The 15,878-nt window shown below is 44.0% G+C and overlaps 1 protein-coding gene across 1 annotated transcript in view; it reads left to right on the top strand.

Annotated features, from left to right (window-relative positions):
* LOC141806716 (protein phosphatase 1 regulatory subunit 37) overlaps positions 1-15,878 on the top strand; it is a 99,444-nt gene that overhangs the window by 59,085 nt on the left and 24,481 nt on the right. Inside the window, exons 10-11 of the mRNA XM_074692357.1 lie at positions 1,009-1,150; positions 2,373-2,539. Of these exons, the coding sequence (XP_074548458.1) occupies positions 1,009-1,150; positions 2,373-2,539 (309 nt within the window). The remainder of the gene's footprint in view (positions 1-1,008; positions 1,151-2,372; positions 2,540-15,878) is intronic.

Here is a 15,878-nt window from a genome sequence, read left to right as displayed (position 1 = left end):
CCTCCCTTCGTGTGGTTTGTCTGAAATCACAGTTTAAACATTGTTTTTTGAGGCGTCGGGCAGGCTGCTTGTTTTTCTACATTTCCTTCTTCTGGTGTTGTGTGTGTTTTTTCTCTGAAGCCAGCATGTCATGTGTGAAAGCATACTGTGTTTTTGGTGGTTTCACACTCCTACCCCCCTCAAACTTCTCACTCCAACCCTCCCGTGGTTTACGTTTGACAGGCTTCAACCATGCTTGACTCTCACACACTCTCAACCACGCAGTCGCCTCTTTAATTGTCTGCCATTATCCCTGGTGCATATCCATTGGAGCCGCTCTTCCTCCCTCTCCTCCTCCCCTCTTCACCGGAGAAGCTTCTCGCCACGCGTTGGATGCGGCATTGCCTCTCTGAGCCGCGACTCAGGGAGGAAAAAAAGGAAAGGCGGTTGGAAGGGGGGGATCCTCTCAAGTGTGTTTGTTGTCACGGCGGTGCAAATTAACTCAGAAGAAGACGCTCTGTGGGTCTGTCGCTCGCCTTCCTGGCTTCCTTTCCACCCCCGCGCTCCCGCTCTCTTCAGAGCAGTGACCAGAGGAATTTAACAAGGGTGGCGAGGCGAGGGGGCACGGAGGAGTGGGTGGCACGCTCCTCTTCAAGCTGTTGGGCAGCATGGGCCTCTTGTGCCCCAGACACCCCCAGCTTTGTGCGCCAGCTAATCAACCTTCAATGCTAATGTGGCTCTGGAGAGTGGAAACACAAGTTCTGAGCGTTTAACACGAGAGGAAGCAGTTTGAGAAAGAATAATAATCACCGCATAATAATAATGATAATTAAAACTTCTCAGTCTTTTACACACACACACACACACACACACACACACACACACACACACACACACACACACGCACACATGCACACGCTAACAGCAGCGCTGAGTTGGGGGACATACTTTCAAAGAGTCATTAAAAGTCTGCAGTTTGTGTTTCTTCAGAAACTTCTAGAAACTCATTCTCATGACCCTGTTCCACAGCCGGTGCTGAAGGTCCTGCAGGTTCTGGATCTGGGTGAGAACCTGTTGGGGAACGAGGGGATCCAGGTGATCAGGGAGCCTCTGATGCAGAACATCTGTTTGCTGCAGCTCGGCCTGCAGCAAACAGGAATCACCTGCGAAGGTACGGAGAGGTGCAGCATGCAAGTGTGTGTGTGTGTGTGGAGAGGTGGTGCGCTGTGGAATAGTAATCAAAATGACGTTTATTCTTTTGAGTAATTTCAAAATAAAATCAAATTATGTTTGTGGTCACAGTTAAAGATTTAAAGTATTCATTTATGAGTTCATTTTTTGTCTTAGATTGCAGACATTTAAATCCCTCACACATGCTCATTGAGATTCAACCAAGAAAAGAGCTGCAACAACTCACCATGTTTCCTATCTTATAATATACTTACCAGTAATTTAAACAAACCTTCAAAAGAATTTAAAGATTAAGGATGTTTAGTTCGCTGTAGCCATATAACACTCACAGTGAAGAAGGTTGTGTTTTAAAAAGTGGCAACAGATGTTGATTTATAATATAACGCTCAAATTATTAATTCAAATAAACTAGACACAATATTTTATTGTTAAATCCTGGTGTTAGATATAAAGCTTTGTTTCTCTTCTGTTGATATCTGCTACAGCATTCACAGTGAAAGTTTTGTTGTTTGTTAAATAGGGGTGGGAAAACAGTTCTCATAAGTGTCGGGAAGTTTTTGTTTTATAATTTTTTTATTGCAATTTTTGTCAAAAATGTAAGTATTTATTATTATTAATATTATTATTCTATTTTATTTATTTATTTATTTATTTATTTTATAATTATTATTTCCACATTTAAATCCTTTATTTTACTTTTAGTTTATGAGCTGGAGGGAAAAAGTTACCACTTTTCACCAGCAAGGAGCTAATGTCTTTTCTTCGACTATCTGGTATCAAGAGGTCAGATCCCCTGAATAAATCCTAAAAGCTGATTCTCATGTGATGGGCATTCTTTGGGAAAACATGGCTCCTGATACAGTCTGTAGACATCATCATCATCATTCAAATTCTTCACATGGTCTGGTGATAAAAAACAAAATAAAAATTGCAAAAATCAGAAAAATATCAAAAAGTTACAAAAGAAAAAAAAAACCCTCTCCAATTTGCACTCCAAAATCTGTAAACGAATCAAATCGGGAGGAAAGTGTCTCATATATCCCTACTTTGAAAACTAAAGGTATAATCACCTAGGTGTGTGTTATAATAATCCAGAAACAGCATGAAGCAGCACTTCTCTTTCCGACTCTTTAGATGAGGACATGTTGTGTGGTCTGAGTTCTGATTCGTCTTCATTGTTCCTGTCTCTAATGATGGTGAAGGCGCGGTGGCGTTGGCGGAGTTCCTGGCAGAGGGTCGTCACATCCAGCAGCTGGACCTCCGTCAGAACGAGGTGAAGGTTGGCGGTCTGATGGCGCTGTGTCTCGCTCTGAGGATCAACCGCTCCCTCACCGGGCTGGATCTAGACCACAGGGCCTCACAGGAGCAGGTAGGATCAGATCTACATACCTTTCCACAGAGCGCTGTGTGTGAGTGTGGTTTGACACGTCGCTCCACACGGTGATATATGAAGTAACACAGATACAAACAGCTCCAGCATTAGACCATCCATTCTCTTTGATGTAAACTGGCTACAACAGCTGGATTAAACTGAGATTACCAGTTTGACTTTTTCATATTGACCTCAGAGTCTGGCCTGCAGTTTAACCTTCATTCTGCCTGTGTGGGTATCTGGGTTTGCGGGGTTAACCCGAGTATTTAAAATCACACAAACAATGGATTGTTGGCTCTCTGGTACCTACAGTCTGAGATGTGGAGTGTAAATTATTAGTGTATCATGAACGTTATAGGTGTGTGTGATGAGCTCTGTCAGGTATTAAGGGTTTATTTTCTCTGGTTACACTGGTTTGCGCTGATAAACTGTTTGCCTGGTTAGCAGGTTAAAGGCTAACCTGTTGTACCTGAGGCATTATCCTGACAGGTTTTATCATCCTGACTCTTCATTCATCAAAGCCCCGCTCCCTAATGTGCACATTTTAACTTAAAAACAGCTTCAAACAGACTTTCCTTCAGTCTGACCCACTGTGTCAGTTCTTTATGAGTCCTCATGGAGGCGCTAATGACATTAATCAGTGATCAGGTGTTGTGGTGTGTGATGATGTAACTGTCCTGAGATGTGTGACTCACAGAGAATCACGTTGACTGATACTGAAAGTGTAACAGTTCATTTTAAAGAAGTTTTGATTCATATCATGGTTCATTATTACCAATACAATTCAAAGATGACATCAGCCCACTCAGAACGATACCATCCAGAGGATTCAGTAAGTTGTTGGGCAAAAATTCAACCAGTGTGACCGTGGAATAAACACCTGGATATGGACAGTGCAGGTGACGTTTCCTGGAGTTCTTTTGATTCCTGTTAGGGAGTCAGGTATAAAATCATTATGAACAAGTAAACAACCAATGATGGCTAATGCCTTCACATTCTATTGGAATAAAGTGCAGCTAACACCTCAGGATGGATTAACAGGTGGTCAGCCCTTTGCCATCCGCCATGTTGTTTTGTTGTGCTGGGGTGTGGTGATGATGTCACAGACAGGCAGACTGAATCGAGTAACGTTTATCATCTTTATCATTAAAAGAGCAAAAAACACATCTATGTAGTCTGAAGACAGGAGTATGTCTTAATTTATCCAATACATTATTGATGACCTTTTAAATCCACGTTAGATCAATATAAGTCATCCTGAAGGTCAACTTGGCGAGCACAGATCAATGTAGTTGAATCAAAGGAATATAAACCAATACATACTGTACATAGAGTAGATGAATTGTTACACCTCTATCTGATACTGTTTCACATCACATGATATCCTGGCTCAGGTGTAAATTATATCACCTCATCAGGTCTCGTATCAGGTAACAGGTTTTAAATGGTATAATTTCATGTTACGGTATCATATTGTAGTGTTTTATAGTCTTTTACATGACAGTGTATTGTACCTTATTGTATCAGATTTCAATCCAATGAAAACTTAGCAGAACATTCTATTTTATAACAAATGGAACAGAACTGTTCCACATTGTCTCATGTCGTCTCATATTGTCTCATATCGTTCTATAGCGTATTGATCAGTATTTAATCTTATGGATTAGTCTCTAAATAAATCCAGTCCATTACAACCAGAGTTGGGTATATAACTATAAGTAACGAACGTTATAAGTAGTTAAATTACTTTTGATAGGAACAAGTAGTGTAATGGCACTACTCCTCCTAGATTGGTAGGTAAATTAGAGTTACAAATGAAACGCTATGATCGTTACTTTTACAAAGACTGCAAATAGAGCAACCAAAATATTATTATTTTAGCAGAGTTTTTTTTATTACCACCAGTAGATTGAACGGTGGCCGTACCAGCAACTACTCGCTATCTCTTCCGGGTCAGGGCTGATGAAACTGTCACAGTAAAATTGGTTGCCTTATATAAATCTGTGCCCCACTGACAACACTGCACTCTCTCCCACTGTAAATGCCCCTTTTAACTGTATTTGTATTTTGTACGTGCTTTGACAATTTACACTGACGTTTTTTCGTGTCAATAAAGCTCATTAGACCACGCTACCGGGATAAGACACCAATTTGCATGTAACATACACTTCCGGGGCATTTCTGTAGTCAAGTCAAAACAGTAAACAGTATGGAGTAGGACAGAGTCAAAGCGGCTAACGCCGAGCCCTCGGCTAGAAAGAAAACAAAGTTTGAGGGATGGCGATATGCACATTATTTGGATTTTGTAGAGCAGAAGGAGAAGAACGTGACCGTAAAATGCAAGTTATGCCCAGGAAATAAGAGGCTAAATACTGCATGGAACACATCCCCCAATCTCTTGAAACATCTAAAGATGTATCAGGGGATAAAGTAGTGTAACGAGTAGGGTAACTTCTTTACTATTTCCATGGAGTAATCAAGTAGTGTAAGGCACTACTTTTTTCAAAAGTAACGAGTGACGGGTAACTCTTTGCTTTTTTGAGTAATGGACCCCAACTCTGATTACAACCGAGCTGAACCATGTGGTATCATATTGTTTAGTATGGTATCACACACTTTCTCATAAAATTAAACTGTATGAACTGTATCTTATCATAAGCCCATTTCCACCAAGACGTTTAGTCCAGTTCGTCTCAGTACGGCAAGCATTTTGTGACATTTCCTTTAAATAAAACCAGGACAAGTCCCCAGATTACAGACTCTAATCACAAAGACGAATTGCTGGATGTCCTCTATTGTAGCTCTTTGTGTACTGTGTGGTGTTTTTCTTCTTCTTCATTGGATTAATTAGTGAGGTACACTGTGTTACACTGCTATGCCGTCATGCTATTACATTAGCTGACGTGGCTATCAGCATCCAGCTTACACGCTGCCTACCAAGAAGGGCATGGTTGGCTGTGGAAACACAAACAGGATCAGGCTTTATTGATCCAAACTGGACTGCTTGGTAGAAATGGAGCATTGGTGTAACTTATTCAGTCCCATTCTATTACATCACATCAAATCACACTGCACCATCCCGCTTGGTGTTGTGTGCTGTGTTAGTGTTGTATCTATAAGATATAGCATCAGGTAGTGTATGATACATCAGATATCAGGTGAGATATTGTAATGTTTCAATCAGACTGTGATCTATCAGGTATCACACCCAGACACACAGACTGTGTCAAATCATATACACCTCTAGTCTTTTATTTTTTTAAGTCTTTTTCAGAAATTACAAAAACCTGAGCCACGTCATGAGAAGTTGATTTAGGCAAAAAAAAAAAAAAAAAAAAGCTGAGGTCTTTTTTTTTAAAAGGTGACAACATACGTTTGTTTGGTGTTTTACATCCTGACCTATTCTATGATATTAAATCATACATCATCATAAACTGTGTAAACTAAGGTGTCCTCATCTTACATATGAGAGAGGTCGTTCAGCTCCTCAGTTTCTCTCTGTGATAATGTTTGGTATCCTTATTGTGAGTCTTATCATGTTGGATCATACTGAATCCTGTGTGTTTGTCATGTTTCCTGTGCCGGTTACTGTTTAATATCCTACCTGAACGTACCCTCAAACTCCAGCATCATACCATAACAAACATTTTATTACTGTGACATTTGGTCACAATCCACCACATTTTCACTTTCTTTGAAGTCTGATTACAGAACGAGAAGAACAATTAGATTTTATATTAATTGTAAGTATTTATTCATAAACTCATGTATAGAATGCAAAAATCATTCAGCGTTTAACCTCTAACCCTGAGGTTTTGATGAGAGCGTTTGTTTGGAGGAGAAGCAGCTGTTGTGGAGCGCGCAGGGCCACAGACGCTCTGTGAGTGTGTGCGTGTGTGTTTGTTTGGTTTCTGGTTTTCCTCAGCCATAAGGGATTAGTCTTATTATGTTTTAAATATCAATAATTAACACACAAAAGCTCATTGAAGCTGAAATTTGAACAGGTTTCATACACGTGCAGGAATAAACCCTGAAAACTACACAGAAGTCACAGAACAAACCCCTCATGTGGCGAAGCAGGTCGAGGTTTTTCAGCAGAAAATACAGCGGTAGATAAAACATGCAGAAGAAATGTTAAAAAAAAAAAAAAAAAAAAAAGAATAATAGATAAAAACATATTTCATTCTGTAGTTGAGGTGGATGGAGAATATGGATTTTTTTAGTTGAAGGCTGCAGAAAAACAGGAACAATGACTGAATTTGAGGAGACTAACAGATTCTGACGCTGGTCATTATTGATCTGAATCTAATGTTTTTCACAGCAGGAGACATGACGCTCCTGTTTTCTACAGAGACAATTAAACAGAGGAATTAATTTGATATATTTTCTCTCAACATGATTATTCTCTTATTTTAGAAAGACCACGAGACAACGTGCCGTGTTTTAAAGAACGCACAATCATCAGCCTGTGTGATTTGGTAATTACTGACTCTGAATGATAACAAATCATCTCTTGAATTAAACTCACCTGGATGCTCATTTAGATATGTTCATGATGTTTTAGTCACAGGTAGGTGAAGACTGGGGATTAAAGGCTCTCCTGTCCGGCCTGTTGGACGTGCATTAGATAGTTTATTCTCAGGGTTATGAGCCTGTGTAGCTCCGTGAGGTAGAAACAGTCTGCTGTCTGTTGCTGTGTTAGCGTAGAAGCACTCTGCAGGCCGTAGCGGCACCATCACCGCTCTCATTATGATCCCTGCTCTAATCTGGGCTGAATCGGCGACTCGAGGATTCCTCCTTCTTCACGTCGTGCGTGTTGTGAAACATTCAGACTCGCTGTGGTCACAGATTTGTCACTAAGAGACACGGGGAAGTCATTTGTGTCTCATATCATCAGCGCTTCATGTTTTTTTTTTTCCTCCCATCGTGGCTGCAGAGGCCCGAGGAAAACGATGCCATAACTTTAATACATGCCCCTGCTGGATTCACAAAATAATTACCCACACTTGCCATCTGTTTGTCATGATTTTATCTCTGCTAACTTATTTGCATATTAAAGCATTAATTAAAATCTCTGAGGAGCGGGATGCTTACTTTAAAATTAACTCTGAAGGCGATCCGTGCACAGCTTCCAGAGTTGTTTTATTTTTGTTTGCAGTGGTTTTCTGTTTGTCTGCGCGTTGTTTACACGATTAAGTCTGATTTTTATGAAATGTCTCCTCTGGCTAAAGTCAGCCGGCGAGATGTGCCAGATTTCAGAGAGGCAGCTTTTAAGAGCTTCTGTGAATGTGTGTCATTATAGCTGGGACTTCTTCTCCTTCTTCTTCCTCCTCGTCTTCCTCGCTCCTCGCACATGCACCAAAGCCTCCATATTGGCGGCTCTGTTTTCATGCTCCTCTAAGCCGCCCAGAGACGTGATTAGCATTCCCGCCATTGGTGGGAGTTAGTGCGGCTGGTATTTTAAGGGAATGGTAATAAGGGAATTTTTAAGCTCTGTCAGGTTTTGGAGTCACACAGCTGGGATTTGTCTTGGCGTGGCACATCCAGGTGGGAGGAGTGACGATTGTATTAAAAAGCAAATCTTTCCATCAGAAAACAGCGGGCGGCCAGATCAAGTGTTCTCGCTCAGTCACATCCCGGCCGCTCAGGAATAGTGAAAATTTCATTCTTGTGAAGGAAAATAAGTGATGGTTTGAATGTGTGTGAGTGACAGAGGGGGTTATGGTAGTGCCGTGTGTGTGTGTGTGTGTGTGTGTTCAGATGTGTGTGGTTTTAGGAGCGTGCGGGGGGGCGATTGAAGATGCGCATATTTAAAAGGCGAGAGGAGAAGGTGGCGAGAGGGGAGGAAGTGTGGGCTCGCTCGTCTTTGTTTACAAGAGTGGGATTTTTCATGTCTGTTGCCACATTGCTGCTGCATTTGATCACTGGCCTGTCTGCTGTTAATTATTAATTATTTACCCTCCTGAAATATTCATGCACCCGGCCGGGCGGGAAGCTGCCTCTTCCGGGGGGCAGCATCTTGAAGGTGGAGCTGTTTATTCATCCTGATCAGGGGCTCTGCCGGCTCTGAGATGAACTAAACTTCCTCCGCCCGGCGCGCTCTTGGTGGCGGCTCGGACGAGGAAGACTCACGGCCTGTTTACCTGTTTGATGCTCTAATATTTGTCTTTGGATTTGTCCGCTGTGAGTCTGCTGTCAGCTGGTTCACGCAGAGATAACGCCTCTCTGTGTCCTCAACTCAATGTCGCGTGTCAGCAAGGTGGAGCTGATACAGAGCGTCCTCCACTGAGTGATAATTACACCGTGTGTGTGAGAGTGTGTGTGTGTGTGTGTGTGTGTGTGTGTGTGTGTGTGTGTGTGTGTGTGTGTGTGTGTGTGTGTGTGTGTGTGTGTGTGTGTATGGACTTGATTCAGGGATCACATGAGACAGGTTCAGGGGTTTGTCTCTTCTGTGGAGGCGGCAGCAGCAGTGAAGGATCTCTGAGAAAAGGCTGAACTGGCCCGACCTCCGGATGTATAAATAGAGTGTATGAACACCTCACCTGTGACATCACACACACACCTGTACAGCCTGGTGCAGTCTGATGCTGCAGCCTTTCATTCCACCTCTGTGGACAGGCTGGAGTGACCCTGTGCAGGCCTCTGGGGGACTCTTTTCCACCCTGTTAAAGACCACCATCAGGAAACAGACTAACAGCAGCACAGTGAGAGGACTCTGATGATCCTCACTCTCTGCTCCCTCTCAGTCCGCGTGGGCTGATTTAACGTGAGCAAATTCAGGAATAAGCACAGCTGTCAAAATAAAGTCTACTGAAAAAAATCAGACCTGGATTTTAATCCAGGGATCGTCCTAAAGACCAGACCGGCCTACAGATGAGAGCTGCATTAATGCCTCAAACATTTCAGTCAGTCTTAAGGCTGTGAAGTCCACCAACATCAGAGCAGCTCACAGAGTCTGGCTCAGCCTCAGAGTGTGCTGCTGTGGTGTGTCTGTTTGTTAGAGCAAAACACTAACAACAATACAAGAATTTAACTTCCTGAATCAAAAGAAAGGAAAAATAAGAGCAGCTTCTGAATGAAACAGACAGCTGGCAGCTTCCGCCTGTCAGTCAAAGAGGCCACACCCTCAAATCTTCTCTCCTTTTAACCCTTGGTCTGCTGTGAACAGGTTAAAAACAACCTAATATGGGTTATTTTTTAACCCAACACTGGTTAAATATTGGACATAACACATGCTGAGTTATTTTAACCCAAAAAGTTGGGTTGGTTTCCTTTAACCAACATCCCAGTTGGGTTGTTCAAATAACCCAACCACAGGCTCAATTTGACTACACTGTTGGGTTCTTTTTACTCAGCCAGTTGGGTTGTTCAAAAAACCCAACGTTGCCCACAAGAAGCTATCGCTAACATTAACTACATATGACCAAGAGCTCACAATCACTGCTTAACACTCTCATGTAAATGGTAAATAGACTTGGGCTTATATAACACTTTTCCTTGTCTTTGACTACTCAAAGCTGCTTCACACCCCATGTTACATCTACCCATTCACACCCATTCACTCTCACATTCATTCACTGATGGTTTTGAGTTTCTATGTTAGTTGTCCATCAGTACTCTCACACATTCCCACCCTTTCATGCCCATTAACGAGTGACGCAGCAGTGGGACTTAAACAACTTAAGTGTCTTGCCCAAGGACACATCACCTCATGTTGCCCAGATCTGGACTTGAACCTGCAACCTTCCAAGCACTGACCAAGCAAACTATCCAACTGCGCCACCGACACCCGTGTCTCATTGAATGCAGATAGCCAACATATCAGTTAGTACAGTGAGCTTTATATACATTTTATTATTATAAATTGAACATTGTGGTGAAAGAATAGTGTACATGTAGCAAACCTTGCTTGTATAGAGCTGAGTCTCTCAGGGTGTCTCTCAGTATGAGACGCTGCTACATGGCGGTACTGCACGTAGAAGCCCGCAAAGAGAATCGGGGTTGGGCCATAACCAGACTTGCCCATCCAGCATCCTGACCAAGCAGCTGAGGGGGGGTCGAATGAGTGGGGGTAAACTGGGGGTAGCTGTTGGTCAAGCATGCGCGAGCGTCAACCCAACATGTTGGGTTGTCCGAAATAACCCAACACAATATAATGAAAATTACAACCCAACAGCTAATAACTCAACTGCCAACTACAATAACCCAGCAATCTGGGTATTTAGATTACCCAATTTAATGAAAACAACCCAATTAAACTAACCAACAGTCTAAACCCAGCTGTTGGGTTGAAAAAATAACCCAACAATTTTTTGTGTGTACAATATATATCCTAGTGTACTATAAAATCTTCTACTTAATGACATAACCCTCTATTGTTTGTATCATTATTTTGATGTTAGGGGTTTTGGTCTAGCTCTGCTGCTCCACTGACGGCTCAGAGACACCTGATCTCCTGACCAGCTACATGCTGTTGTTTATTGACTGTGGACAGGCAGCATGTTCAGTCCAACAAGCTGCATGACTGACAGACAGCTGGAGTCCAGAGACCGTGGAGTTCTTCCCACTGCACTGATAAGTCTCTTGGTTCATGTTGGGCTGTAAAACCTAAAACCTTCTAACTGTTGGTCTGGCTCAGCTCATTGTGTCCCCTTGTTGGTACAGTCAAGCTAAACATGATCTGGAATTTTTTCACAGCAGAAATTAATGTATTTACAGCCTGGTTCAAAAAACATCTCCTGTCTGAGTCGCTATATTTACTATCAACACACTATGTGGGGGTGAGTTTTTTCTAATTTAGCAGAGGATATTAAGATTGCAGGCTCGCCCAATCAGAGGCACAGCTCAGCTCAGGTGACTGACGGGCATCCTATAGCCAAACTCGAAGCCCCCTTCATTTCCAGTATGGGCTGATAGCTGATTTACTTCAAAAGTCTGTTTCAGAAACAGACGAGTGATGTTGGGGAGACTACGTCCATTTATTATATAGACTATGGTTTTGACACAGGTTGTTTTATTTTGAAAGTTAGTGTATTTTGGTAGTTTCCATAGACTGTTATAACGATTCTGTGCATAACTTCCTGTCCTGCGCTCGGTCTGCCTTAGGTTAAATTGACGTGCCACAGCTCTGACAAAAAATTGGATTGTTGCGCATATGCTGAGACCTGCTGCAGCCAGACTGCTGTATTTCCTCTGTTACACTGTATGTTCAGTAAATGGAAGTGAATGTTACTGCAGCAGCGCTGCCTCAGGCGTCTCTGGAGGATGAGTCCCCGTTCACTGGAAGCTGACAAACTTATGCTCCTAAATCTCAACCTCTGAAACCATCAGTTTACTGAACTTCTGTTCTGAGCACATATGTGTCAATGCACAAAGTGCAATGAGCACTTTTACTTGTTAAATGGACTTACTTGAATGTTACTTGAAGCACTTTATGTTTTCATTATGGGTTTCATTTTAATTTGTTGCTCTTTGTTGCATTCCTTGAAAACTGGTTGTACTACCATTTATTTAGAATGTTGTGTTTTAATTTATCTTTCGTACATTCTATGGAGTTTTATATGAAAAAATATATGTTTTATAAATAAATGGAGAACTAATAAGATAAAAAAAGTGATGTATTTATGTAACTCTAAGGAAAAAGTTCTTTATCTGGATACATGTGGTTATGAGGATATAAAGTGTTGTTTGTATGACACAGAGCTACATACAGCTGTTAATGAGAGAGGAGTGAGCTGCAGAGACACTAACTGTTTCTGTACCAGGCCATAAACATGGAGCTCTATGGGGACTGACTCACTGCTGGGGACAGACTCTAGTGGACACTCAGGTAACTGCAGGCTCTTTGTTTATGGCTGCATAGTTTACTCCTGGTCAGCTGTTTGGGTCCTACCTGTAGTTTGCAGTAAAGTTATGTGATAAAAAGAAGAAGGGCTGTTTTAACTCCACTGGTCTTTAACTCCAGAGCACAGAGACTGATTTCAGCCTCCAAAAGATGCAGCCCTCTTTTAAAGTCATGTCTGTACATATTAGCTGGTGTGGATCATCCTCAGTCTGGTTTCTTTGGTTCATTCCTGTTCAGAGACTCAGGCTGACACCTGAGAGCAGCTCCACCTGTGTGTGTCTCATCAGTGTGAGGATCTCTGAGGGAAATGTTCTGCACAGAGAGCAGCATGTGAGGGATTCTTATTTTAGGACTGATGTGAAACAGCGAGGTCTCCTGGCGGGTTTTTGGGGCTCCTCCTGTCACGGTCAGTCCCTGCAGGGCGGCTGGGTGACACAGCGGCCTGGCCATGCATGTAGCCAGCGCTCAGGTTTCAGAGGCATCATGATGACACGGATGCTCCGGGGACCCAAGGACGCAGGCAGACACCAGCAACCAGGCAGAACAAACCTCCCAGCATGCCTCACAGGGCAGCGGTGGAGGATCGGAGCGGGCGGGGGGGGGGTTCAGTATGAAAGCAGATCTGCCAGTCACCTACTGGAACCACAGCAGACAGAGCAGCTCACAAGGTGCAGGGGGGGCGGAGGAAAAACTGATTCTAACAGCTTTTTATGAGCTCCACCACAAATAACCAGTTCAAAGTGAGACTGGGAGATGAAGGAGTTTAGAGAGTCCGACCTTCATCCAGAGTCTAAAACATGAGCTGCTAAACCAGAGACCTTTGATCAGACAGAGAGGCTGGTTCAGTCAGTGACACGCCTCCTCTGGACCAAACTGGAGCCAGTGTTCAGTTAATAAAATCACATGCTGATGTTAATCTGAAGACATTCAGTGTGAAACACACTCTATCAGACTGTCATCTGTACAGGGGTTGTTTAGAAAAGTCATCAGTAAGGGTGGATCTGATTGGTCCACAGCTTGATCAGAGCTTCACTAAATAATGATCCTTCCTGAGATATCAGATGATCTGCATCAGTGAGTTATATATACAAAGCCTTCAGATAGACTGTCCTGCATTACTGCCTCAAACATGTCAGTCAGTGAAACGCTGCCTAGTCAACAACCTCAGAGAACCACAAACCCCTTTTTTCAGCTGAACTGGTGCTAGTTTCAGGCCAGTTCCTCACTTAGTACTGGTTCATTGTGTTTCCACTACCAAAGCTCTCTTTACTGGGCCACAGCAAAGCCCCAACTAAGTGGGGGCCTGGGGGCCGGGCTATAGTGACCAACGATCAGCGGAGAAAAACAGTCATTCTAAAAAAGGAAAGCAGCCGAGAGAGTCATCCATTGTTTTGTTGGAGTTTCCTCATTAAAAACCTGAAATGGAGGAGAAATCAAAGCAGCAATGCATTGACTTTCTTAGAGATCAGGTCTATACCTTATTGTTTTATCTAACAGACTAAACAGCCTGATGTTATTGATCTTATTTACACGACAGGATGTCACTCCAGCCTCACACACACACACACACACACACACACACACACACACACACACACACACACACACACACACACACACACACAGACCAGCACACTCGGTGTAGCACACAGTCTGGAAAAATAATGTCACAAACACACAGATAAAGAAAAGCGCTGCCTGTATTTAAGCGCTTCCAGCACTTTAGCCAGGACAGGGACACCTGGAGAAATGCAGACTGTGTGTCACTGGACTTTTTAAAGGTCTGCATCAGAGAGCTCAGTCTGTTTTATGTTTTCACCATAAAGTTGACTTTTGCAAAAACACATGTTCACATGAACATGTGTGTGAAGGTTTAAAGCTCTGTATTTTTGAACCCTGCGCAAGCTGAGGTGATCTGCATGGAGGGATGAGCCTGTGTAACTCTGTGATTGAACAAAGACGTTTGTTTTTAAAGTTTGATATTACTTGAGCTTTCTGTAGAGATTTTAGATCCTGTAGAGGAAGAGGAGGCTGCTGCCCCCTCCCCTAACAAAGACTTCATGTGAGCGTGTTGAGACAGATGAGCTGAATACGGCAGGAACATAAAGTGTAACATCAGACTGTTTTCAGAGTCTGTCATCAAATCAAACCTGCTCGGGTCCAGCTGGATCCCTAAACTCCTGCTCTGTCTCTAAACGCTCCATTAGAGAGTCGACTCTTCCTCCTGATACTCAGAGAGGACGGAGCCCGACGAGCCTCTGTGCAGACGAGAGGGGGCCTGGGTAGCTGAGGGGGAGATGTTGCTGTTTGTGTGTGTGTGTGTGTGTGTGTGTGTGTGTGTGTGTGTGTGTGTGTGTGTGTGTGTGTGTGTGTGTGTGTGTGTGTGTGTGAGAGTGAAGGGGGGGGGCATTCCCCTGTCTCTCTGCAAACACAACAACAACAGCAGCAACACACTCCTCGCTGCACTCCTGATGTATTTTCAGGCAAAAACAGGCATATTTGCCAGCTGTGTAATTTACTGCGACTCTCATTTGCATATTAAAGCCTTAATTAGCCCCTCTGAGCGTGTGTGTGTGTGTGTGTGTGTGTGTGTGTGTGTGTGTGTGTGTGTGTGTGTGTGTGTGTGTGTGTGTGTGTGTGTGTGTGTGTGTGTGTGTGTGTGTGTTGACAGGGTTGGGGCTGTAGTGTGATCACTTGGACGTGTAGTCAGGGGAAGGTCTGCATGTGGGCCGGAGGGGAGTGGAGTCACTTCCAGCCCTGGATCCCCCCTGTGGACCACTGGCTCTGATACGGGGGTGGGGGGTGGGGGGCTGTAAAGAAGAACACTCAATGTGTCTGAGTGTCATTTCTAATCGCTCTCACAGACCCAGAGGTGTGACCATCTCAGGAGGAGAGAGGCTCGGTCTGGATCCTGCGTGGAGGAGAGGGGTGGGTCTGGATCCTGGGTGGAGGAGAGGGGCTGGGTCTGGATCCTGGGTGGAGGAGAGGGGCTGGGTTTGGATCCTGGATGGAGGAGAGGGGCTGGGTCTGGATCCTGCGTGGAGGAGAGGGGCTGGGTCTGGATCCTGGGTGGAGGAGAGGGGCTGGGTCTGGATCCTGGGTGGAGGAGAGGGGCTGGGTCTGGATCCTGGGTGGAGGAGAGGGGCTGGGTCTGGATCCTGCGTGGAGGAGAGGGGCTGGGTCTGGATCCTGGGTGGAGGAGAGGGGCTGGGTCTGGATCCTGGGTGGAGGAGAGGGGCTGGGTCTGGATCCTGGGTGGAGGAGAGGGGCTGGGTCTGGATCCTGCGTGGAGGAGAGGGGCTGGGTCTGGATCCTGGGTGGAGGAGAGGGGCTGGGTCTGGATCCTGGGTGGAGGAGAGTGGCTGGGTCTGGATCCTGCGTGGAGGAGAGGGGCTGGGTCTGGATCCTGGGTGGAGGAGAGGGGCTGTGTCTGGATCCTGGGTGGAGGAGAGGGGCTGTGTCTGGATCCTGGGTGGTGGTAAAGGTCTGTCT

The sequence above is a fragment of the Halichoeres trimaculatus genome, unplaced genomic scaffold (assembly GCF_033239565.1).
Source record: "Halichoeres trimaculatus isolate MK-OKI-2021-1 unplaced genomic scaffold, fHalTri1.1 fHalTri1_scaffold_17, whole genome shotgun sequence".
NCBI lineage: Eukaryota > Metazoa > Chordata > Actinopteri > Labriformes > Labridae > Halichoeres > Halichoeres trimaculatus.
This window is presented reverse-complemented; position numbering and strand designations above follow the sequence as displayed.